This window comes from Nelusetta ayraudi, unplaced genomic scaffold (assembly GCF_046127955.1).
Source record: "Nelusetta ayraudi isolate G7.1 ecotype Tasmania unplaced genomic scaffold, CSIRO-AGI_Nayr_v1 ptg000042l, whole genome shotgun sequence".
NCBI classification, from domain to species: Eukaryota; Metazoa; Chordata; class Actinopteri; order Tetraodontiformes; family Monacanthidae; genus Nelusetta; species Nelusetta ayraudi.
Genome location: NW_027466092.1, coordinates 1,420,902 through 1,447,063, shown reverse-complemented (window position 1 = coordinate 1,447,063; position 26,162 = coordinate 1,420,902). Strand labels below are relative to the sequence as shown.

Below are 26,162 nucleotides of genomic sequence, written 5' to 3'. Positions count from 1 at the left end.
AAAACGCTGCTACATCCTGAGGCCCCAGAGGGCAGGGCGGCTGCAGAACCAGGGTCCAGATCTACCAGGGTCCAGACCAACCAGGTGTCCAGACAGATGAAGGGTCCAGACTGACCTGGGTCCAGATCTACCAGGGTCCAGACAGATGAAGGGTCTAGACTAACCAGGGTCCAGACTGACCAGGGTCCAGATCTACCAGGTTCCAGACCAACCAGGTGTCCAGACAGATGAAGGGTCCAGATTGACCTGGGTCCAGATCTACCAGGGTCCAGACAGATGAAGGGTCTAGACTAACCAGGGTCCAGACTGACCTGGGTCCAGACCTACCAGGGTCCAGACAGATGAAGGGTCCAGATTGACCTGGGTCCAGATCTACCAGGGTCCAGACAGATGAAGGGTCTAGGCTAACCAGGGTCCAGACTGACCAGGGTCCAGACCTACCAGGGTCCAGACAGATAAAGGGTCCAGATTGACCTGGGTCCAGATCTACCAGGGTCCAGACAGATGAAGGGTCTAGACTAACCAGGGTCCAGACTGACCTGGGTCCAGATCTACCAGGGTCCAGACTGACCAGGGTCCAGACAGATAAAGGGTCCAGATTGACCTGGGTCCAGATCTACCAGAGTCCAGACAGATGAAGGGTCTAGACTAACCAGGGTCCAGACTGACCTGGGTCCAGATCTACCAGGGTCCAGACTGACCAGGGTCCAGACAGATGAAGGGTCCAGACTGACCTTGGTCCAGACCAACCAGGGTCCAGACAGATGAAGGGTCTAGACTAACCAGGGTCCAGACTGACCTGGGTCCAGATCTACCAGTGTCCAGACTGACCAGGGTCCAGAAAGATTAAGGGTCCAGACTGACCTTGGTCCAGATCTACCAGGGTCCAGACTGACCAGGGTCCAGACAGATGAAGGGTCCAGACTGACCTGGGTCCAGATCTACCAGGGTCCAGACTGACCAGGGTCCAGACAGATAAAGGGTCCAGATTGACCTGGGTCCAGATCTACCAGGGTCCAGACAGATGAAGGGTCTAGACTAACCAGGGTCCAGACTGACCTGGGTCCAGATCTACCAGGGTCCAGACTGACCAGGGTCCAGACAGATGAAGGGTCCAGACTGACCTTGGTCCAGACCAACCAGGGTCCAGATAGATGAAGGGTCTAGACTAACCAGGGTCCAGACTGACCTGGGTCCAGATCTACCAGTGTCCAGACTGACCAGGGTCCAGAAAGATTAAGGGTCCAGACTGACCTTGGTCCAGATCTACCAGGGTCCAGACTGACCAGGGTCCAGACAGATGAAGGGTCCAGACTGACCTGGATCCAGATCTACCAGGGTCCAGACTGACCAGGGTCCAAACAGATGAAGGGTCTAGACTGACCTGGGTCCAGATCTACCAGGGTCCAAACAGATGAAGGGTCCAGATCTACCAGGGTCCGGACTAACCAGGGTCCAGACTGTCCTAGGTCCAGACTACGTGGTCCAGACTGATCAGGGTCCAGACCCATCAGTTCTCTCGTGCCCAGTGGAAAAATCAAAGGCATCCTAATGAAGCTGCTCCTTATCAGCCATTCATCTTTATCTCTCTGCTGTTGGCGGCTGCTGAGGGGCCCTCGGGGACAGACTGCGGCCCCTTTTTACGGCGCCGGTGTTTATAAATGACTTTTAATGACGACTTGTTATGGCTCGTAAAACCTGCCTGTTACCGGCAATATCAACCTTTGACTACAGTGCAGCCTTCAGCTGATTGCACACACTGGGATCATTACCGTGTGTGTGTGTGTGTGTGTGTGTGTGTGTGTAGTGTGTGTGTGAGGCCTGTGATTGTGAGTGTGTTACGCCATCTGCGGCTCAGAGAGAGAGGGAGAAGGTGCTGTGCAGGAAGTTGTTCTGTAAATGACTCCGACCGCTGGAGTAAAAACTTCTCCCTCCTGTGCTGCTGCCTCTCCCCCCAAAATGAACACATACACACACACACACACACACACACACACACACACACACACACACACACACACGCACACACACCCATGGAAGCGTGTAGATGTTGTTAGAAGAAGTGGAGGCCGGAGATGGAAAAAAACAGTCGGGACATGTTTCCTCCTCAACGCCAGACAGGCAGGTAGATCTTGCCGTGCAGGACTGTGACCCCCATGACCCTCACAACCATCCCCGACCTCCCCTGACCGCTGGAGAATGTGAGGCGGTTTCACAACCAGCAACAACTGCAACATGCTGTAATTACACTCGGCATGGGGTAATGTGAACAAAACAAATATAAGCGAACATGAGGCGCACGGATATAGAATGTGACTTCTCTGAATTAACTCCATGAAACAAATGGAACCTGTTTAAATGTTGTGTTTGTTCTTATGGACTGTAAAAGCCCACTGAGCGCAAAGATTTTATTATATACTTAAAAAAAAAAAAAAAAAAAAAAAAAAAAAAAATCTGTCAAAGATAGTTTCTGAGGGGAGAGAAGAAACAGTGAGATAGAGCCCCTTTTAAGCTTTGATGGTGTAATACCGCCCCCTTGAGGAGAATCACGGTTTATGCAGTTATACTTGGACCGCTGTCTCGTGCGTGCTGCTGCTTCTGCGTCAACGCTGAGCGGAAGGAAGCTGTTTGCAACATACAAATTATTATTATTATTATTATTATTATTATTATTATTATTATTATTATTATTATTATTATTATTATCATTAATAATAATAATAATAATAATAATAATAATAATTATTATTATTATTATTATTATTATTATTATTATTATCATTAATAATAATAATAATAATAATAATAATAATAATAATAATTATTATTATTATTATTATTATTATTATTATTAATAATAATAATAATAATAATAATAATAATAATAGTAGTAGTAGTCGTAGTTTTTATACATTTCATACGTGAAGTGGTAATTCAAAGTGCTTTGCAGAATTTTTTTTTAAAAAGACATCTAAAATAATTATCTTCTTGGACCGCAGTGTGATGAAGGGAAAGCTCCACTTCCTCCACACTTCCTCTTCATCGCACACCACAACTGAAGCACATTAAAGGTGCACACTGAACGCGTCTAGCGCAGGGGGGCGTCAGCGCAGCCATTCATTGTGTATGTGCAACGTCGCGCAGAGAGCAGAGCGTCGCGCAAGGGTGGCGTTTGACGCCTTGACGCCCGATTTAAAACATTTTTAAAAATCGGGCGTCAACGCGCTGTGACGACATCTAGGCGCGGCCAATAGGAGAGCAGCCGGCTCCGGGGAAAAGTGCCCAGATGCACAGCACGGCACCAGTTGTTAAATATGTGTTAAAACTTCTCAAGACTAGTCTGGACTCAAGACTAACTTAAAAATATGCATCTGGTTGGCGACTCTGCTTGGTTTCGGCGCTCTGACGTTCTCGTTACCTCCGGTGCTCGTACTAGGTGCTACGTGTTTTGCATTCAGGTGGCACCGGAGGCTTGAATAACTGCGGTGGAACGAAATCTCGTTGTCCCAACGTTTGCACACAACATCCTCCCGCTTGCTACTCAGTGCTTCGCTATCAATTTAGCCGAAAACCCGTGCAAAGTGCGTTCCGTGTTGTCTAGACTCTATAGTGTAAAATAAAATGCGAATCAACGCGATAATGTCCCGACCCTAATATATTTGAAAAAACAACAACTTTATGTTCATGTATTGTCAGGCACAGTTCGATGTAGAGAAGTTTTAACATTTAAATCGGGCGTCAAGACGTCAAGGCGACGCTCTGCTCTCTGCGCGACGTTGCGCTCTTGCGCCGACGTCGCACATACACAATGAATGGCTGCGCTGACGCCCCCCCCCCTGCGCTTGACGCGTTCAGTGTGTATGAGCCTATACGCTATTATGCGATTTTATGCAATTTTAAGATCGACGCTGTTGTTATTTTCCCGCCACGTTGTTAAAATAGCAATAGTTCTAGACACACAGGAGGTGATGTTAACATCCAGAGTGAAGCACGTCAGCTCCTTGGAAAGAAGTTTGTTTAATACTTGGCAAACGCGGCATCAATCCGCCAGGTTGCAAGCGCACCTGACTCTTAGCGAAATGGTGGACGACAAAGTGATTGTTTTGTTTGTTTTTTGCATGTGACGCCGAAAACACACCCACAGTTAATGAGGAGACTTAAGACAACCCCTTTGAACCGTGCTTCTTGCGCATCGACCATATCTCCGCTATTAAGTTAACAAAAGTGGATTTGGACACACTCTGTCGCAAGGAGGCACAGGACCATCATGCACCTGAGAAACTTCTCCTGCCGGATCTTGGGGAGGCTGGTCCCGGCGGCGACTCGTCGAGCCGCGCGGGCACCGAGTCTCGGACGCACCCTGTGCACCCCGCCCGTGCGCGAGGCAACCAACGCCCGTGTGGTGGATCTGCGCACAGATTCGAGGGATGAAGCCTCGGCGGAGATGCTGCGGTACATGGTGGAGGAGAAGGTGACGATGAAAGGTGTGTTAGAGTCTGACTGTCCGACACGGTGTCATTTTACGCTGTGATTTCCGCCTGCTGCGCACACAAGCTGCAGCTGAGTGTTGTTTACAAACGTAGGCTGCCAAGCAAACAGCTTTTACTTTAATTTCCTCACAGTTTTAAGGTGTCACATCAGAGTTTAAGGCAGGACTGAGCGAATCTTGCTGCATGGAACAAAAAACAAACAAAGGTGCAATTCAACTGGACTTTTGTTTTTTCATCCTTTCATCTTCCGTACCCGCTTATTCCCGAGACTTTATTTTTTATTTTTTATAAAGCAATAAAAAACGAGCACAGCTGAGACTCAGTGATGTAATCTTCTTAACAGCTAAACCAAACAACGAAGGAAAAGGAAAGAAAAAAGCTCCTCATTCAAACCAAGATATTTTAACAGGAAGCAAAAATATCAAACTGCTGAATAACATTAAATGTGAGTGAGTGAGTGAGTGAGTGAGAACGAAGGGTCCTGTGATACATGGCTGACTTGCTCCCGGATGCTACTCCGTCTTTTCATCAAAGTTTCTGCATGGGATGGATAAATAATGTCGCAGACGCAGACTAAGACAATATTGACTCGGTCGCCTTAAGGCGGCAACACAGTCCTACTTCCTATGGCGTGACTTTTTTTTTTTTTTTTTTTTGAAGATGAATTGATAGACTGTGCGAGTTGTTTAGACATTTGTTTCCGTTTTTCTTTCCTTTCTTTTCTTTTCTGTTTTTTTTTTTTTTTTAATAAAAGACTGTGAAAAGGGTTATGCCTCAAAAAACGATAAAGATCAAATGATTAGCTGTGAGTGGACAACGTAGGTGTTGTACCCTCTGGAACTCTGGTTGACCAACAAGGCATGCAAAAGGAACTTCAGGAACTTCAGGAACTACAGCAACTACAGGAACTACAGGAACTACAGGATCCAATTTAGCTGGAATGCTACTGACTTAGTTGCCTCCAGTCCAGTGACTTGTTTCCCCTGCATTCTACATTTATAATAGTAATTACTGGAGGTAGAATATGATCTCTCTAGGTATTTCACCCTCTGACTCAGACTCTCTACCTGACCCGACTGGTAGACCTACACAACGCATGCAAAAGAGTGTTTGGCTTAAGGATATAGGTTAGCTGGAAGGCTGCATACTGCAGTACAATAACACTGTGTACTGTTGTACAATGTTTTCCCAACAGATGTCATTACCCTCGCAGCAACAAGTGTTACAAGTGTTATAGTAGCAAACGTTATACTCAAGAAGTAGTTCGCCGCACAAATAAATGTCTGTTAGCCAAAAGTTTTCCTTTTCCTATTGTGTGTACACATATTTTGGCTGACTCTCATTATTTTTGACTGATTTTGTGTTGCAAACAATTTTTGTAAAAATGTGAGGGGTTATATTTGAGGCAAAACTTCCCAACGCTTGTAACAACATGTAACAAGGCATCAGTTCCAGCAAGAAGTTGTACTGCTGGCCAGAACAGGCAAAAAACTGTTTGAATGAGATGTGATTGACTCATTTATGCAGCTACACCTCAGTCCTTCTGTGACATTGTGCTATGTATCACGTCTGCAGAGTTGCAGGATCATGCAGCTGCCATGCTTCAGATGGAAGACGCACTGTTTGTTCCTTCAGCGACAATGGGCAATCTTGTGGCAGGTAATGTCTTGCTCACTTGCTGAAGGACATCCAGTATTTCTACTTTGTATTTACCTCAGATTTTTTAAAAATGTATTTGAGAAAGTGATGGCACACTGCAGCCGACGGGGTGATGAGATGCTTGTGGGTGACCTGTCCCACATGCACGTCTACGAGCAAGGAGGCAGTGCCCAGGTGAGTGAGGTCACCTGACACCCAGACAGACAGACACCCAGGCCATCATCAACTCTGAATTATTTGTGCATGTGTTTTTATTTGTCTGAACAGCTGGCTGGTGTCCACTCCACCACCTTGAACACCCTGCCGAATGGAACATTTGATCTGGATGAGATGGAATCAAAGATCCGCCACAGTTACCCGAAACTTCGCTACACTCGCTCGCGCCTCATATGTTTGGAGAACACGCATAACATAGTGGGAGGTTGTGTGCTGCCGCTAACGTTCCTGAAGGAGGTGTGTGGTCGGGTGTATGGTTGGTTGGAATCTGTTTGTTTTAGCTGCGTCACAAATATTTGTTAGCATACAAATATTGCCCACCCTGCCTTGCCCATTCATTTGGCTCAGTGTGAACAGCAGGTTCACCAGCCATTCATACACACCAATGTTCAATAATGTCTGCTAAACTTGCCGGTCTCAGCAGTAATGCTACATCACTTGGAGGAGGACGACGCCACACAAATGATTAAAAATGTGCAGAGGCATCTTCTACGCTAATATTTTCAGCGTAACTTATCATATCGTAACTGAACTTAACTTGCTCTAACTTAACTTGACATAACCAAATCAATCCTACCTTAATTATTTCATAACTTAACTTAGCTTTTCTTAATTTAAGCAGCTCAAAGTTAACCTGTGCACCGAAAGAAAAAAAATGCCTTGATGTTTGCTCATACAATCCAAATCTTCAAGGTTCAAGCCTTAGCAGCCAGACACGGGCTGTCGGTCCACATGGATGGAGCTCGGCTGATGAACGCCGCCGTGGCCCTGGGACTTCGTCCAGCCACCATCCTGCAGTACACAGACAGCGTCACGTTCAGCCTCTCCAAGGTTGGGAGACACACACACACACACACACACACACACACACACACACACACACACACACACACACACACACACACACACACACAGGGAGAGACAGCAGAGACAGAGAGAGAGACAGAGAGTGGACAGTCCCATAAGAACTACCAGAAAAAATGTGTTATTTTCAACATTGTGGTGTGACAGGCTTTGGGTGCTCCGCTGGGGGCGATCCTGGCTGGCCCACGGGACTTTATAGCGCAGGCAGCACGCTGCCGTACAGCTCTGGGTGGTGGGATACGAGAAGTTGGCCTCCTGGCAGCTGCTGGGATACTGTCTCTAGGGAACGTCAGACAACTACAAGAGGACCATAACAATGCCAGAACCTTTGCCAAAGGTGAGAATTGCATTCCTCAGAACATTTACAAAAAGTGTACTAAGGGGCTGATGTGAACGTCTTTCTCCGCCTCTGGCAGGTCTGCTGGAGTGCGATCCTCCTCTGTTTGCTGTGAACATGGAGTCTGTGCAGACAAACATTGTGCGTTTTCATTCTAAGGATCCTTGTTTGAGCGTCGCCGAGCTCTGCCATCGCATGGCCCAGGTGGAAGAGGGGGAGGAGGCTGCACTGGGGCAGAGGATACAAGTTCTGACGTTGTCCAACTTGGGAAATTTCATTCGGGCTGTGTGGTATCCCAATGTGTCAGCTGAAGACACTCAGCTGGCCATCAGGAAAATGCAGTATCTAGCCTCTGAGTACACTCGGGGGGGAAAAAATATACCAGATCCACCCTATCAAAATTAAGAAAAGATAGCATGGTTGATTATTAATTAAATTTCATGAGTTCACACTTGAGTAGATTTTAATTAAATCACACCTATCTTAGAAGATGAACCTGTTGCAACTTTGGCTTGAAAACGTAGTAACTACTGTCATTTACTTTTAGGTTTTCTGTATCTCAAATTATGAAACTATGAAAAACCCATCAAATTGTTGATATTCTATTAAATATGAGGCACAGAAATGCATACATGAATGTAAACTGTAAGTTGTAAAATAAAATTGTTTTACCATTAATCAAATTGCAAATAAAAATGAAGGTTATAAAGTGTAACAATGTGGGAGTTCCTCGGCCCAATTTGATTACCAAGTTGAGAGGCCATTTACCTTGTGATAATAATGACATGATACGTGACTGAGTTTCTCAGAATAATGACATCACCTAAGTTGTGATCAAAATGAGGAGGGAAGGTGATGCTGCTGCCAGACAGACTGGTCCACGTCTGGCCGCTCCAGTTCACAACAGGAAACCGAAACTACAGTTCACACAGACTCGCCAACATTGAACAGACGAAGGTTGGGAAAACGCCTCTTTGATTGTATGATGATGGAGGACAGAATTTGGAGTGAACGGCCAGAGAAGTTCCGACGGCAGCGATTGCTCATCCTCCGGTCCTGTAGTGGGCGCTGTGGACAGATAAAGACTACCATTCGACACAATTCCACGAAAAAGAAAACCCCAGAAACTGTTGTTATTTATTAATCGAGCATGATTCAGAGTTCGCCACGAACGCTGCCGTGCGGATGTCGGCCATGGTGTCGCCAGGTTCCTGTGGGGCTCTGCGGCAGCTTCTCAGCCGCCGCCTCGTCCCATCCGTGGCGCCGCTCCGCATCAGACATGCGGCCACCGCCGTACGTGGTTACTACAACACCGGGAGATCCCCTCAATTGGAGCCGGCTGGGTCGGCCCGCAGCTGCGTGGTGGACCTCCGCAGCGACACGGTGACCAAGCCCGGGCCGGAGATGCGTCGCGCCATGGCGGAGGCCGAGGTCGGGGACGACGTGATGGGGGAAGACCCGAGTGTCAACGGTCAGAGCCGAATCGATGATCTGTGGTGATGCTCAGAGTCAGTCATCCACCTGATGTAAAAGCTGTTACACGGATAAAGAAGCCCTTAAGTATATAATAATTGCTGATACTGACTTTATATTAATGAAAAAACAACAACAAAGATTGTGTGTGTGTGTGTGTGTGTGTGTGTGTGTGTGTGTGTGTGTGTGTGTGTGTGTGTGTGTATGTGTGTGCAAAACACTGTTGTGATTATTGCTTTAAAGTATGTACGTGTCACTTGTCACTCACAAAGCATAACAGTCTACAGTCATTGTCACATTTCTTCCAATTCCTGAATCCTTTTGTTGTTTTGTCAAATTCTAAACTAATTTCCCTTGCAGAGTTGCAACAGATCGCAGCTGACATGTTTCAGATGGAGGCAGCTCTGTTTGTGCCATCTGGAACCATGAGTAACCTCATCGCAGGTGAGCTGGCTTTGTGTTGGTCAATAAAAACTTCATCATTATTTATTTTATTTTTTTATTAACTTGCCCATTGTGAATGTCATGATGACGTGTCATTACGCAGTGATGGCCCACTGCAGGGAGCGGGGTGACGAGATCATAGTGGGCGATCTGTCCCACATGCACATTTATGAGCAAGGAGGGTGTGCACAGGTGAGCGCACCACCTGACACCTGCAGCCCTTCTAGCTATCTGTCAAATGATTCATTTTTTATGTTGAGATGAATCTCCTCCTATCTATCGGCAACCACAAGTAATATGTAATTAATGCATGCTTCTAATTCTGTTATTTTGCATTTCAAGACAAGAAAATAGTGCATTATGCCTCACATTGTTTTAGTAAATTGATTTTAATGTTTGTGTGCACGCGCGTGTGTGCGTGCGTGTGTGTGTGTGTGTGTGTGTGTGTGTGTGTGTGTGTGTGTGTGTTTGACACCACAGCTGGCCGGTGTCCATGCCACCACAGTGAACACATTTCCTGATGGAACATTTGACTTGGACCAGTTTGAAACAAAGATCCGCCACGGTTACCCCGACCCCCACTATCCCCGTTCACGCCTCATATGCGTGGAAAACACGCACAACATCCAGGGAGGGCGCGTGCTGCCTCTCACCTTCCTGCAGCAGGTAACCCCGCCATGGCAGCTTTCACATAACATTTTCTCCTACAGAAAAATGTAATTCACCCGGCCGCCATTGATCTTTTTCGGACGTTATTGACCCCTTCAAGGTTCGAGCTTTAGCAGACAGGCACGGGCTGCCGGTCCACATGGACGGGGCCCGGGTGATGAACGCCGCCGTGGCCCTGGGAGTTCCTCCAACCACCATCCTGCAGCACACAGACACAGTCAGCGTGTGCCTCTCCAAGGTGCGACTGAAGGATACAAGTGACCATGTTCCCGGTGGTTTTCTTACAGTCTAAACACAGAGCGTTTACAGTGCTGTGTGTGACAGGGACTGGGTGCGCCCTTTGGAACAATGCTGGCCGGACCACGTGACTTCATATCCCAGGCGGTGCGGTGCCGTAAAGCCCTGGGTGGTGGGATGAGGCAGGCTGGCATTTTAGCAGCGGCTGGAAAAATGGCTTTGCTGGAAATGTCCGCAAGACTGAAAGAGGATCATCACAATGCCAGAACTTTTGCTCAAGGTGAGTCCCGCGTTTCCACAAAAATCCATCTGCCATTAAAATATCATTTTTGAAATTTGACCCTCTTTCAACGCGCTCCCCAGCTCTGCTTGACTGTGACAAACATCTGTTTGCGCTGGACTTGGCTGCTGTGGAGACCAACATTCTACGTTTCTACCTAAGGAATCCCAGTTTGAACCCCAAAGAGTTCTGCAGCCGCATGGCAAAGGTCAACGAGGGGGAGGAGGCCACACTCGGACAAGGCATACAAGTTCTGATGTACCCACATTTTGGAAACTCTGTGAGGGCCGTGTGGCATCTTGGGATATCCCCTGAAGATACCCAGCTGGTCATCCAGAAGATGCAGTTTGTTGTTTCGCAGTTCCTGGATGAAAATCCCAGGGCCCACTGAAACCTATTATGTCACAGGATTGCCTACTAGAAATGGCCAAAAACAGTACACACATAATAATCAACAGTAGTATTTTTTTAAAGAATATGAATTTGTAAATTTGATTTTGACATATAACAGCTGATCAGTAATAAGTAGCTGTTTGGTCAACCAGTCAGATCCAACTCAATAAATTTTCTGAATCGTATGTGCTAATTTATTTCTGCTTGTATTTTGTACCTGCATTAGAAGTTTCTGACGTTTTTCAATCTACGCTGCAGTTGCACTACACAGCAACAAGATGGCAGTATTCATTGTATTAAAACGTAACCCCCTGAGAAATGAATTATATCGTGTGTGAACCTCATGATAGGTGACCTGTCTGATATCTAACCAGGTTGAAGAAATAATTTAATAAGGGACGAAGTTAGGTGGAATAGAAAAGATACTGGCAGCGGTGGGATTCGAACCCACGCCATCGAAATGACTGAAACCTAAATCCAGCGCCTTAGACCACTCGGCCACGCTACCATATAGTGTCAATGCCAGACCAATGGCTTTATAAATCTACAATATGTGCTCAACTACACACGGTATTCTGTGGTGTAATTAAAGTTACTTGTTTGTTGCTACAGCGGTCTGTCAATTGTATCTATTTTTGAAATGAAAATAAAAACAAATAATAAAAAAAAAACTTGACAGTGTTGCTGTAAACGGGTTGAAACTGGTCATTTGTCTGCATTAAACGCTCGCATTGTTACACACTGCTGCAAGCATAGCTAGTTAGTTAGCTAAAGGCATGCTGCTATAGCTAGCCACCAACCACTACGTGCTGCTTTCAATTGCTCTTCCGCAATGGTACGTCGCGTGTAGGCGCCTATTTGCTCAACAATATCCGACAATATAATTAACACCGCGTTAACACCAAGTGCTACGTGAGATACGTCGCCCTAATCAGAAAACACAGTGTGCAGTGTGTATATCCACAGACACTGACCCCGAGTGTTGTAGATGTGTTTTTGTAGTGTCTTTAGTTTTCCGATCTCCCGGAACGCAGCAGAGAGACGGGCCAATCAGGAAACCGAGGGATACGTGCGGAACGCTCGAGTGGCAGTGGTGGACCGAACTGGCGAGGAAACTGCTCCCGTGTCAGGCAGACACGTCCTCCGGACCTCGAGGATCCATTGGAGAACCGGCACCGAACCGCTTCGGCCCGGGGAGGAGCTTTAACAATCCCGCTGTTGTGTAAAACCCATTGTTTGTTTTTTAGCGAGGCACGGAACGAGGCTGGAACAATTAAAGGTGAGTGTGAATGGCTGGATGGTTGTTTTGTTTGTTTGACACTTGACAAGTGTCAAATTGACAGTTTCGTTAATGAAGTGTGAGAGAGCAGCGGTGTGAGAGAACTGACGCTCCGCAGCAGCAGCTACTCCACCTTCCCTCCCGACTAACCAGCTAAAACTTTAGAAAACCTACATAGGCTGCATGCATGCATGCATGTGACTTTCTTGTGAGTCTTTACTGCGCATGTTTTGCAGACACACACACGAATTCCGTTTTTGCATGTTAGTAATAAATTGCATCTCGGGATGTTAAACCTCACATGAGTCGTTGTCCTCGATGTTTAAACAGTAGTGATGGTTATGCAACGAGCAGCGCATGAACTCATGCACTTTTCTCTTGTCAACACAACAGCAGGCGTCATGGAGGATGACCTGATGTTCAGCATGGAGGAGTTGGAGGGCAGCGTCAAGAGACCTGCGGTGCAGAGCAGCGCTCCCATCCAGAGGACCTCCTCCCTCAGCGAGGCCAACGCCAGCGATGACGATGATGACGACAACCAACACTTCATCTGCCCCATCCTGGACGAGAACTCTGCCAAAGACATCTGCCACTACCTGAAGAACCTGGTAAACAACCCCCAGCTGTCCAACTCCCTCCCCAAGAGCAGCTTCACATATCAGGTGGGCCATTGCCGCACACCGTGTGAAAAGCTAGTCTCAGCGAATGTTTGGAATATTGTCATGCTGCATTTTGCGGAGCCCTGCACTTTTCTGAGAGAACAGCTGTTTGCCTTATAAGGAGCTCTGCTCTGAGTACTTCCGCACTGTGTGTGAAGTGCATGTGCAGTGTTGGTCAGCTACCTCTTGCCTGTGTAATACCACTTGATAACAGGAAGTAGCTGAACACTCTAACTTCATGTGAAAACACATGCAACGCAAACACACACAACTTGGACTCTCCTCATGGTTACACCGCTACACAAGGCCTCCATTCAGAATACTCCTGATCAGAGCTGCTGTTGTTTAGCAGCCAGATCAGCCGGATCGATGTCATTATGGCCCGTTGTCTGAAGGAATGATGTCTCTGTTTGCCTTTCTTTGCTTTTGATGATGAAAAGTCCTCCGTCTTCTTCACCATTTTAGTGCGAAACAGACACGGAGGCAGAGACTCACTCCTACAAGGTTTTGTCTGAGAGGGCACGGGTATGTTCCAGATCAAATTATAATCTGTCTCCTCCTCCTGCCCTTCCTCTTGCTTCTCTACCTCCTCCTCCTCCACTTCCTACCCCACTTCCTCCCATTCCTCCCCCTCAAATTCCCTTCACCCCCCTCTGTTTTTTTTTTGTTTTTTTTAATTTCCGGCAGGTTTCCTTTTCATATCACTTAACTCCTCTTCTTTTCCACAATGCCTTTACTGGCTGCTGTTACATGCAAAATGTGTGCTTTCACTGTAGACGTTGGTGCAGATGGGGAGACTGTATGGCACAGCAGAGTTTGGATTGCAGGAGCATGTATGGATTACCAATGACTGATGGTTCCTGGAGGGAGGGAGAGTTATTTCCTCATCACGTGGCCACCACACATTTGGTGGTTGCAGCAAATTGTTGGCATTGCTGCTGTAAAGCAGATTTAGGTTTATTGTAAGTTGTCAGAAACTTGGCCAAATTACCAATGTGTTTCGTTTTTTATGAACAATTCACTGGTTAGGTGGATTCCTGCATCAAATAATAGCAAACCATGTTTTTTTTCCCATTAATTTTCTATTTTCCCAACCTTTCATTTACTTGCATGCTCTCCTGCATGCCGTCCTTTAACTGTGCTTTCATTGACTTTGGTGTGTCCCACCTGACCAACCGTCTACATGACTTCTTCTGTGTAACCTGTCTTTTCAGTCATGTCGTGTTGTGACAAACACACACACACGCATGCATGAACGCACAAATCAATCCCACTTGTTTGTTTTTGTGTTGAATTAGTATCATCCTTCTTTCCATCAATTCCAGCAAACCTGCTTGTTAAGCAAACTCACTGCAGCTATTACTCATGTCATGACAAACACGGTGGGCTCACAAGTGAGCACTTCTGGCCTCTTTGACTGACAGGACGCGTGGAAACATGCCATCCAGAAGGCCAAAGCCATGCCGGACCCCTGGGCCGAGTTCCACCTGGAGGACATCAAGACTGAGAGCTGCACCCGCCACAGGTACCGACAGCCGCCGAGGAGTCTGGGAGTGACTCCGTCTGTTTCTCCTGACACAACTCCTGTATGGTGTCTTGAGTGCCACAGGAGAAAAAATACTTGTGCAGTCAACTTGGAAACCTCAAGAGCTTGGACAGTGGACTGTGGGAAACAGTTCATTTTAACTGTTTACAATCCTTTCCACTGCCTCATTGAGCAGATGGAGCCCTTTTTTTTTTGTCTCACGCTCTCAGCGGGACATAAATCAGTCCTTACACTCTCTGCCGACGTGAGCTGAAAGGGGTCTGGCCGAGCGAGGAGGGAAAAAGTCGGAATTCCTCTGCTTTGTGTCGGCCTGTTACATAACATGGCAGGCGCACTGGGCGGGGCCGTCAAGAGCTGCGATTTTGCCCCGCTGCTCCCTCACGGTGCGCTAATTTTAACCAACATGTAACCTCGCCCCCCATTACCCCACCTCACCTCCCCACTGCAGCCGTAGTGTCCCCTGAACTTTATGGAATGAATGTCACAGCGCTCTGTTTCTCTTTGCACTGGCCAAGAATAGAGTACAGTTCTGGGATGAGGAGGGAGGCGGCGCTGATGCTGTGGCCGAGCTCAGGTTTCAGCTACCGGCTGCACCCTCGACCTCCTCGCTGTTCATTAATTGAAAACTGAGGAGACCCTCACCCCAGCCAAACAAAACAGACTCTGTGAATCAGACACAGTGCAGCTCAAACAGGCTATTTTTTTTATTTATAATTTATTTGTTGAAAATTACCGTTCAGGCTTTGTCCACATCTCTGTCAATATTTTCATATACACAACTATTTCTTGGCTGCTTGTTTTTTTTTTTTGTTTAATCCATGTGCAAACAGAATTTTAGGTCAGTGAAACAGGAGCTTTTGGAAAACTCCTTCCTTACTACTCTGTTTATCAGTGTCCGGGAAACTCATGTTTGTTTGATGTGCTTATTTGTGCAGCTTTATCTCCTAAAGTAGCCACAGCAGATACATGTCAGGAGAGGATAGAACTAGAGCAAGTTTAAACTTTTTCTTGCGGGACATTTTTCAAGTGTCGGGATACAAATGTGGAAGAAATGCAGAAAACAATAAGACGTATAAGTAAGAAAGATCAAAAAAATAATAACAGCACGGGAGCAGAGACTTCATAATAACGATGCTGTGCAGCAATAAAATGTTACACAGTAAAAACAACAACAAAATTATATTTATATATAAATAAAGAGGTGAAAACATGTCAGACATTTCCAAATGCTTAAACTAGGAAAAAACTTTAGCGCCTGATTATAAAGAAGTTTCAGACCAACAGTGTGTCTGACCTCAGTGGGTAGAGAGTTCAGAGAGTAGCCACCTGTGTTTCACATTGTCACCCAGCAGGGACCAACTGGACTTCATCTAATGACCTTCAGGGTCGTGGGGGTCACAAACCAGTTCACTAGGCCGGAAATGTAACCAGAAGCACAGACAGTCAAAGTCTTGAAGGTCAGGAAGAAAATGAAATTAAACTGGAGGCGCTTGTGAGGAGGCCTGGCTGATAGTGAGTCGATAAAAGCAATAGAAAACAAATGTGTTTCTTTTCACTTATTAGCAAAATAACCTGATTTTACAAATGAGCATTTGCTGCTAAGCATACAACCTGGCAAAACTCCCAATTCAGGTGCCAAAACCGAGGCTGGCATCCAATATTAACCGTGCCTTCATGCAAAGCTGATTGAAACTGAATTTCTGGAGGTTTTTGGACTTCCATGATTTGTTGTTGAAAGGGCAGGATTAACGTCAAGCAAGGCTGCCTGTGCAAACCAAGGACTTGAAAGCTAAACACGGCTTCTTATCACTGGAATAAAAGTGATAAAGCAGATTGTGGCAGTAGATGACCTGGCCGAGGAGCCACTTATAAAAAGGAGAAGCCTTCCGGGACATGGCTGGTTTTTGGAGGCTGAGTTGGTTTAATCAGGAAGGATGAGCGTCGTATAAACTCAGCCAAGTTCTTGATGTTCAGCCCTTATCAGCAGGAGGGTTAGAAGGACGCCATTGCTGACAGACTTAAAGGGGCCCTGTTTGGACCATTTCCGGAGTGAATTAATTTGTTTATTTCCAATAATAAGGAAGTTTTGTTTGGTCATAAAATCCAATTAATTGGCCTGCCAGTAACACAAAATGATTACATATTAAAGATATAGGGAAAAGTCCGTTTTTGATCATATGGCCTCTTTAAAATGCAACACTTCAATTTAAAAGGCCTAAAATCAAGTTGTCACGTCTGTCTGCTGCATCTGTGGCCTCAACAAGAGCTGCTTCAGTCTGTGCTGTGGAAAAACTCCCAAAAGTGAAGGGGAGGCACTTTATTGTTGTTTAGGAGGTGAATTAGCTGGGATGACATGCCTTTATCTTGGGTAGGAAGGAAGGCTTCCAGATCTTTGGCTCAAGGTGAACCGTTTTGGGTCTGATGCTCTGAGGAAAATAGCTGATAAAACAGCTGGCCTGATAACTGGACCAGCATCAGGAAGTTCCTCCTCGAGCAGCTCGGCAGGGACAGAAATTTGTAACTCTCATCCTCACTCTGCTCTCGTCTGGATTAAGATGGATGCAATTTAAAACTGAATATAAAAATGACGGCAAGCAACTGGATATAAGAACAATCTGGGCTCATAATATGCTAAATAATATGTATGTATCTCTGCATGTATATATCTACATATATTATGTAATGTAGATGATATGCAGAAGTTAAGTTAACTTCATTTAACTCCACTCCACAGTTGTTGTGGTTGTTGTTGTCAAGTGATTCTTGGTGACCAGAGTGGCGCATTTGAACCCCTCAGAGATGGAAGAGTCTCTTGTCTGTTGTCGACAGGGCCGTCAATTTGTGACATAGCAGCTGAGAATGACGTCCTGACCTATGACCTCCGAAGGTCAGCTTGAGGTCGAAGCCCTTGGTGAAAAGTCTCACATGCTGCTCTGCTCGGAAAAAAAACCCAACGATGGGTTCGTAGAACCACCGTGTGTCAGGAGATTTACCGCAGTTGTCTCCTAAAACAGAAGTACCTGTTGTGGGTCTGTTGACAGGAAAGAACTGATCAAGCCATCGAACGAAGGACTTGATCAGTAGTTTTCTGTCAACAGGTCCGGCTAGTGTGAACAGGTAGATCTGTTTGATGAAACTACTGGAGGTTGTATGTTATTTTGTTTTGTTTTTTTCACTGTAGCTCCACTTTGTGTGACTCTGCAGGTACAACGCCATCAGTGGGGAGTGGGCTCATGACCAGGTCCACATCAAGATGGGCACCCAGGTGAGGAGGCTTGTGTCTCTCCTGACTGGTTCCGCCTTCGTGTGAGCGTCTTGTCTGGCAGACTTTAACGTCTTGTCTGTCTGTCTTCTCATCCTGCAGCCATTTGGTAAAGGCGCCATGAGGGAGTGTTTCAGAACGTAAGTCAAGCTTCCAAGGCCTGTTTTGCTTTTTTGTCAGCTCTTTTTTAACACTGTATGATGCCTCACGTGGTTTATTTTGGATTTTTCTTTTTTGCCTTTTTTGTCCCTGGATGTTTGGGGTTTTGGGAAACAGAATGTAGCCTAGTGTGGTGATGCAGAATGAAAGAGCAGGAGGACAATAGTTGAATTGTTGTTGTTAAGTCCTCAGCTATGTGCAACATCCATCGCTGTTGGCTGTTTTTTTTTTTGTTTTGTTTTTTCAGAGCTGCAGCAGATCTCTGCCCTGACAGCCCGTTCAAGCACAAACAAGCTGTTTTCTATCAAGAATAATCTTTGTCCCCTCTGAAAGCTTGTTTACATTGTTTCGCCGCTTCATTTCTTCTTTTTCCGGCTGTGGTTTATCAAGAAAAATGTAAATACAACCAGACTGCTGACCACTTCTTGTTTCTCCCCACCAGGAAAAAGTTGTCGAATTTCTCAAACAGCAGCAACTGGAAGTCGGCCAGCAACTATGTGGCCAAGCGCTACATGGAGCCGGTGGACAGAAATGTTTACTTTGAGGACGTCCGGCTGCAGATGGAAGCCAAACTGTGGGGAGAGGAGTACAACAGGCACCGGCCTCCCAAACAGGTAGAACAGGCCTGTTTTCAGCTGTTGATTAGCATTTATGTTCACATGTAGGGCCGGTATATTGTGGCAGTATTGCCAGTCATGATTATTGGTCGCAGTAAGTGAATCATCAGAAATCACCAGTAAACAGATCAGGCTCAAGGTGAACCGTCAGTCGTGTAATTTGGTCTCGGGATGAGAATGTTTGCTGTGTTGCTAAAGTTGCTTGCTTTCTGCCGGGTCAACCGACCATGTGACCTCAGCCGTAATGCTACACATGGTAAACAGGTCCTATTCTGTTTGCAGTTTTGCTGCACAGCCACCAGATGGCTGTAAGGCGGACTTACCAGGCCTTTAAGAAATATAGAAATACGCGGCCGGTAAGGTGTCAGTACAAAGTGGGATAAAAATATTTTAAAAATAAATAAATACATTTAAAAAATACTGTTAATGGTTGAGTGAAATGCTCATTTTTTATTTGCAGCCCAATGCTGCAGTTCAGTTCATTATCCATTTATTGTTATTTTTTCAATATTGTTATCAAAATAAAAACACTGAATGTTTGCTTCCCTTATTAAGGCATGGAGCCTGATGTAAATATTGACATTGATGGTCATCTAGTGAACTGTGTGTGTGTGTGTGTGTGTGTGTGTGTGTGTGTGTGTGTGTGTGTGTGTGTGTGTGTGTGTGTGTGTGTGTGTGTGTGTGTGTGTGTGTGTGTGTGTCTCACTCTCTCTCAGGTGGACATCATGCAGATGTGCGTGGTGGAGATGAGCGACAGGCCCAACAAGCCTCTCTTCCACCTGGAGCACTACATCGAGGGCAAGTACATCAAGTACAACTCCAACTCCGGCTTTGTGAGGGATGACAACATCCGGCTCACTCCGCAGGTGGGCGTGGTTTATATTAATTTATTATTGTTCTCTCTTTAAGCTTATCAGTCCAGACAAGAATCACTTTAGTGCAGAGGAATGAGGTCAGCTGACGATCACATTCTCACATTATACAGCCAAAAGTCATAAATGACAGCCAACATGTCATGGTCATAAAAAAAAGAAGTGCTGAGGCTTTAACAGAGTGAATCATTGAGCTGATGGTGGTAAAAAAAAAAAAAAAAAAAAAAGAAACACAGCAGGATGATGAGAGCCAAGAACCAAAACCAGGATTGATTCAGGATTTATAGGTCATCACCGCTTGACACTGTTTGTTGTTTATTTTAGTCACGGTAACATTGTTGATGAAAGAGACAAGGTCCACATGAGTCAGTAGATGTTAAAATCAGTGAGCAGACACTCACTCACTCACTCACTCACTCACTCACTCACTCACTCACTCACTGTCTTTGATGGAGAAGTGGTGCAGCACTTGCAGGGGGTCTCAAAGTGGCCAGTGGTCCCATGAAGTCAGACAAATCAGACAATGATTATACATTTTTTGTGCAACTTAAAAATGTATGTTAATATTATTTTAGACATTGAATTGTTTTAAGATGCAATGCAATGCATGTTTGTGTGACAAATTTGGATATGTTATTTATTGAGTGTGCACTTTATTTTTATGAAGATGCATGGTTACTTTGAATTAATATATTTGGATGACGTGGAATTAGTTCATTATCTTTTTAAATTTCCAATATCTCTTCATTTAAAAAAAAAAAAAGAGTAGTTAGAGTAGTTATAGTACGAAGGAATGTGCAGAGTTAAAGTTCGATGGAATAGGAAAATATGTCTTAAATATCTGTTGTGGAGGGTGAAAATCAAGACTGCAAAAAAAAAAAAAAAACATTTCTCAGGTGCTTTGTTTGATAACCACTGGTTTACTGTTTAACCTTTGTTGTCCGTCAGGCCTTCAGTCACTTCACCTTCGAGCGCTCGGGACACCAGCTGATCGTGGTGGACATCCAGGGGGTGGGCGACCTCTACACCGACCCTCAGATCCACACGGAGAAGGGCACCGACTTCGGTGACGGGAACCTGGGTACGAACCCTGTGCCGGCAGCCCTGCTCTCTGGCGCCCCATGTGGCCAGATCGGATGACTGCAGTCTGGCTTGTGTTGCAGGTGTCCGAGGCATGGCCCTCTACTTCCACTCCCACCTGTGCAACAGGATCTGCAAAGTCATGGGCCTGACGCCCTTTGACCTCTCGCCTGTGGAGAGGTCTCAGCTGGACTGCACCAATAAACTGCTGGTAATTTGACATAACATTTAATCCAGCACCAAACTACAGTTGCATCATGGATAACTGCAACTTTGGCTCTTCAGCTCAGATCCATGATTAGCAGTAATAAGGGATTTTCTCATAACATGCCAACTGATATTTATTTAATTTACTCTAAAAAAAAAAAAAAAAAATGAGTCTTCCACTCTGATTCCTGTTGACACGCAGTTGTGTGACCATGGCTGCAGCATAAATCAGTCCTCATCAACAACAAAAAATTCCTTCTGTTTTTCTCCTCCCCACTTGTTACCAACTTTTGCATTATGATTTGTTGGGCTGTGCAGCAGCAGCACGATAGATGGATGGATAGATAAATAGATAGATAGATAGATAGATAGATAGAACTCTTGAGGGAATTTGCTCTGGCAAACTTTGGAAAAAAAGGAAATACAAAATTAAAAAAATGCTGTTTTCCTGACCACTATCAAATGAAGTCATACATAGAATTATAGAGGAATATTACTGTACATTACCTCCACTGCGGCCCTTTAACCCATCGTGGATCCTGACCCTGCTGCAGAAATCCGCCCAGACGGTGCTGAGGGGCTGCGAGGAGCCCTGCGGTTCCCCTCGGGTCCGGACCTTGTCGAGCAGCCGAGCTCCTCCGCTGCTGTCCCGCCTGTCGGAGACGTCGTCGGCCGACGAGAACATGAGCGACGTGGACTCTGTGCCGTGCTCGCCGCTCACCATGCCCTGCTCGCCGCCCGCCCGCATCGGTAGCTGCCTGAGCACATTTATCACGTCACGTCGTGTGCGGACGAGTGCGCCGCATCTTCACTAAATGCGTGTGGTGTCTTTACGTTGCACAGGCACGACTTGGACTGGGAGTCACGAGCCGGAACGAACTCACAGTAACAGCAGCGGCGAGCACCAGGTGAGAATCCACCTTCACTGCCGATCACTGAGTTTATATCTTCAGCAGGCAGCGTCAAGGTTACAGGCAGAGGTGGCAAAAGTATTCACATTCTGTACTTCAGTAAAAGTACATATACTGGTGTAAAAAAAATACTTAAAAGTGAGCCATTATCGGATGCTCATTGGCAGAGAAGATTGAGTCACACACGCCTTTCCAACCTCTGACCTCCGCAGAGGAGGTCAGAGCTTGCGGTGCACTGCAGTGTTCCGCCTTCCTGCCAGAACCAGTTTGCATCTTGCCAATCGCATGTCAATGCTGTTGTCTTCCTCGCAGGACGGCGAAAATGGCGGTGACAGCGGCTACCCCAGTGAGAGGAGGAGCGAGAGCGACCCCAACGACCACGTGGACGGGGTAAAGATATATTCCTCGCCTTCACTTGACTCTGCTTTTAGAAGAAAAAAAATAGAAATTAATGTTTTTCAGAATACACTCACATGTCCGTCTTTAAACTAGCAGATAAATGATGCATATATTGTAAAAAAAAATGACTGCTTTAAGTGCAAAGGATATTTTTTTGTAAATGACTTGCTGGACTCTCTGGCTGCTGCTGCTGCTGCTGATGCCTGCTGATGATGATGATGCTGCCTCTCAGCAGCCGTCGCTCTGTCGATATTTCCCTCCTCTTCCTCCTCCTCCTCCTCCTCGGTGTGCAGCAGACCTTGTTGAACTCCTCTGACTGACTGTGCTGTGCATGTTGTGTCGCCATGTAGGCCCAGCAGCGCTGCCAGAGACACTACTCTGAGTCGGATGACGACAGTGTGAGACGGGTAAACAAACGTAGGGAATCCCAACAGTGTGTCAGAGTCAGCGACCCCCTGCTGGCCATAACCCTCCTCATCTTCATCCTGACCGTCATCCTCACCTTAATCTCACTCCACCTTCTAGTTTTACTTCTTTTCTGTTCTTTTTTTAATTTTATTTTTGCCTCACAGTGTGATGCCCTCTATCCCCTCCCCTTCCACTAGAGGAAGATGGTCGCTCCTCCTCCAAGAGTCTCTGCAGCCTTAAATTTAAACAGTCCTGACAGCCGATCGGTGTATTATTTGCATGGTGGCGCTGATGGTTGGAAACCAGCTGGATCAGCGTCAGCGTGTCTCTGGGCTCCAGCTGTGAGCTGCTGCTGCCACAAATCTTCACGCTGGTTCACTGTTTCAGTGGCTGAAAATGCCCGATGGAATCCGACATGTCGAGAGATTTCTGATTGGAACTGAAACACCATCTACCGCTGTTTGTCGCCCCCCCGACTCCCAATTTTATAACTAACTCTCATCTCCTTTTGTGTGTGTGATTCCTCACCTCTGCCTGCCAATCATTTCCCTCAGTTTCTGATTGGCAGGCTCTCGGGACCACGCCCCCTCCTGGTCCTGAACTGTTTCTTCTTCTTTTTTCTTTTTTTAAATCTGTGTTCCTCAGGTGACAGAGGAGAAGTGGAACTTTTTCCATTCTTCTCGTTCTCACGTGCACCGGCCGTCCTGCGTGGCCACGGAGGTGGAGCGGCTTGAGGCCCTGCTGCAGAAGAAAATCGGACAGTCCATCCTCGGCAAGGTGAAATTCTGCAGCAGCTCAGTGAAACAGTGTAGACTGTAAAGTGATTTGCATTTTAGTGCCACCCAGACAGATTTGCTGCACTTTGTTAGCTTTTCGCTTAAAGGCGTAGTTCACCCAAAAATAGAAAAATAATTCTCCCAGTTCTTTCCTCACCGCTGTGTTGATGGAGGCAAGATTTTCCGAAGCATGTCTAGGATTTTCACGGAGGTCACTTGGAGGGAAGTCCTCTGCACAGTGGGACATGGATTCAACAGTCTGTGATATTATCAGTTCAAGATTTCGAGCTCAGTTTCCTACCTGCCTCATAAAAGACCTGTCAGTTCAGTTGATTTGGTTATGGTTCAAGAAGCAGCTGCACATCAGTTAGAAAGAGCAGACGAGACAGTGGACAAAGTGGTGTTCACTGGTGGCCTGATGCTTGGTGGTCAGAGCTGCAGAACTGCTGTGTAACACATGTGATGTATGGAAAGACATTGGTGGTTCCCTCATGGTGACCTTATTGTGGCTCTTCCTTCAGGTCCACCTGGCGATGGTGCGGTACCACGAGGCGGGCCGTTTCTGTGAGAGGGACGAGCCGTGGGACCAGGACTCGGCCTTCTTCCACCTGGAGAGGGCAGCACTGTGCGGAGAGCTGGAGGCCATCGTGGCTGTGGGACAGTGCTACCTGCAGTTACCTCACCACATCCTGCCAGACATGACCGTGGAGGTAGGCACGCACACACACACACACACACACACACACACACACACACACACACACATGGCCCCTGGGGTGCAGTTTTGTTCCAACAAAAACACTGAAGATAAACATGCGTGGCCCCTATACATTTCCTCCTCTTCTTCTGTATGTATGTTTAATGTTGGAACCTGCACCAAGGTGCTGTACTGGGAACAAGTTCCACCAGCCTGGCTGCGTGGTCATTAAAAGAACAATCAATCAGTGTTTGGCGTTTGGCAGGAAAACGCAGGAAACAAGATGAAAGGATTCAAGCTCCTGCTGCGGGCCGCCGAGGCTGGAGACAGGTCATCCATGATCACCATGGCCAAAGCCTTCGATACCGGTGTCGACCTCTCAGCTGACAGGTCAGTGGAGATGGTGCCGAGTCAGTTTAGGGCTTCAAGCGTAGGCCAGTCAGGTCTGAAATAAATTACTTTTGACGGCGCAGGAAGCGGGACTGGGAGGAGGCCGTCCACTGGTACGACTGCGTCCTCAACATGACCGACTACGACGAAGGGGGCGAGTTTGACGGCATTCAGGACGAGCCTCGGCATCTGCTGCTGGCCAGAGAGGCCGAGATGTTTCAATCTGGAGGCTTCAACCTGGCCGCCAACCCGCAAAGGGCAGGTCTGTGATGCAATAATCTTTGCAATTTTAATACTAGCCGGTTTTTATTGTGTGTTTGTAAAATTACAGTGGATCCTGGGAGCGATCCATGATAGTGGATAACAGATTTCTTAAAGTCTATTCCTATAAAGGTGACACCAGAAGCTGTTTAAAACAGAGCAGTTTGTTCATTTCTATTAAAATATCAGTTATCAATAAGTCCCAAATTAGGTTAAACTATTGGAGAAAAGAACTTACTCGAACAACTAGGAATTTTCCCCTTGGGATTAATCCATTCGGAATATTTCCTGGTCAAACAATGTAACGTGTGGTCCTCGATGGAAATAAAATTCATCTTTTGTTCATTCAAAAGAGGAATGCTTGATAACATGGTAGCTGTGGTGCATCTGTTTCACCTTGTGTCGTTTGGCCAAAGGCAAAAGTTGCTCCTGGGCCTCAATAAATATGAATGGAATCATCAAATATTGCCACAGATCCGATTTCTTCTTTTTTCTTTCTTTCTTTTTTTTTTGTTATAGTTCTTAAAAATCATTGGTGATGTCTCTGACCCCCCTCTCCCACCCTCCTCTCTCTGCAGGTGATCTGTTTACAGAGGCAGCAGAAGCTGCCATGGAGGCCATGAAGGGCCGACTGGCCAACCAGTACTACATGAAGGCTGAGGAAGCCTGGGCCTTGATGGAGGAGGAGTAACTCTGGATCTGATGGTTTTAATCACAGAGCTTTAATCAATGAACATCCGAGCTGATTGTAACTGAATCTAGTGTTCACAGTTTACATAACGTTTTATTTTTATCAAAAAGCTAATGGTGCTTTCTGTGTGTATGTGTGTGTGTGTGTTTGCGTGCATGCGTGGGTGTGCATGCATGTGTGCAAATGGGTTTCCATGTTTCTGCTTTTCTTTCCCCTGCTTTACTGAGCTTTCTCATGCACAATCCTTAACTCGGGCGCCCTGTTCAAGCTGCATGATTGTCTGCAAAAACCGTTCAAAAGAAATAAACAGGGCAAAAACTGTGACACACTTATTTTGGCAGCAAAAGTATGAAATGAACCTTGCATGGCAGCTGAGATTTCAGATCTGAGATCTTGGATACAAAAGATAAATCCAATGGATTTTAGAAAAAAAAGAAAAAATAAGCTAGTTTCCGTTGGGTGTGCCAGGTTCATTTTTCAAAAATAAGAGAGTGGAGTTTTGGACTGTAAAATAAAGTTTACCTGTCTTTTATTTTGTTCTTGTGTTCTTGTCATTATTCATTTATTTATTTTTAGTTTCTTAAGTGCTGTGCAAGCTGTGTTTAAGGTCATTTTGATCATTAGTTCATCAAAATTTAGGGTGGGATGTATTTAAAATGAACCAGGGCTCCATGAGGATAAGACAAGATAGAACTGTATTATTATTAAAAAACACACAAACAAACAAACAAACCCAACGACATTAAGTGACAAGGTACAAAGTCGCATTGTAGACAGGACTGGCCCTCCTGACCTGGTGGGGCCCAAAGTGTTTCAATCATAAAGAGATAATAATGAATGTGTGGAATAATTAATGAATAAATAAACGCTTCCATCTGTCATGCTC

The 26,162-nt window shown here is 45.9% G+C and overlaps 3 protein-coding genes and 1 non-coding gene across 7 annotated transcripts; 3 read left to right on the top strand and 1 right to left on the bottom strand.

The window, feature by feature from the left end:
- Positions 1 to 4,247: 4,247 nt before the first annotated feature.
- On the top strand, positions 4,248 to 8,275 carry LOC142893211 (uncharacterized). The gene is made up of 7 exons (XM_076033564.1): positions 4,248 to 4,484; positions 6,066 to 6,149; positions 6,235 to 6,323; positions 6,417 to 6,602; positions 7,059 to 7,196; positions 7,377 to 7,566; positions 7,646 to 8,275. The coding sequence occupies exons 1-7, from the start codon at positions 4,268 to 4,270 to the stop codon at positions 7,969 to 7,971; spliced, it is 1,230 nt and encodes a 409-aa protein (XP_075889679.1). The 5' UTR covers positions 4,248 to 4,267; the 3' UTR covers positions 7,972 to 8,275.
- A 424-nt stretch (positions 8,276 to 8,699) lies between these two features.
- Positions 8,700 to 11,247, top strand: LOC142893209 (uncharacterized). Its single transcript, XM_076033560.1, has 7 exons — positions 8,700 to 9,037; positions 9,400 to 9,483; positions 9,587 to 9,675; positions 9,964 to 10,149; positions 10,253 to 10,390; positions 10,477 to 10,669; positions 10,753 to 11,247. Exons 1-7 carry the CDS (start codon positions 8,752 to 8,754, stop codon positions 11,058 to 11,060), a joined length of 1,284 nt encoding a protein of 427 aa, XP_075889675.1. The 5' UTR covers positions 8,700 to 8,751; the 3' UTR covers positions 11,061 to 11,247.
- A 241-nt stretch (positions 11,248 to 11,488) lies between these two features.
- Positions 11,489 to 11,570, bottom strand: trnal-uag (transfer RNA leucine (anticodon UAG)). Its single transcript has one exon. It is a non-coding gene; the product is annotated as a tRNA-Leu (tRNA).
- Positions 11,571 to 11,813: 243 nt separating this feature from the next.
- Positions 11,814 to 25,808, top strand: eef2k (eukaryotic elongation factor 2 kinase). Of its 4 annotated transcripts, XM_076033526.1 has the most exons (19): positions 11,815 to 12,341; positions 12,735 to 13,003; positions 13,466 to 13,525; positions 14,425 to 14,525; positions 17,751 to 17,811; positions 17,911 to 17,948; positions 18,410 to 18,581; positions 19,301 to 19,450; positions 20,405 to 20,537; positions 20,620 to 20,747; positions 21,298 to 21,493; positions 21,587 to 21,651; positions 21,967 to 22,044; positions 22,404 to 22,460; positions 23,107 to 23,238; positions 23,759 to 23,947; positions 24,200 to 24,324; positions 24,408 to 24,586; positions 25,164 to 25,808. In XM_076033526.1, exons 2-19 carry the CDS (start codon positions 12,743 to 12,745, stop codon positions 25,274 to 25,276), a joined length of 2,238 nt encoding a protein of 745 aa, XP_075889641.1. In that variant the 5' UTR covers positions 11,815 to 12,341; positions 12,735 to 12,742; the 3' UTR covers positions 25,277 to 25,808. The 4 variants fall into 4 exon arrangements, with proteins under 4 accessions (XP_075889646.1, XP_075889641.1, XP_075889643.1 ...); XM_076033528.1 differs by lacking the exon at positions 13,466 to 13,525; XM_076033527.1 differs by lacking the exon at positions 22,404 to 22,460.
- The last annotated feature ends 354 nt before the right edge of the window (positions 25,809 to 26,162 follow it).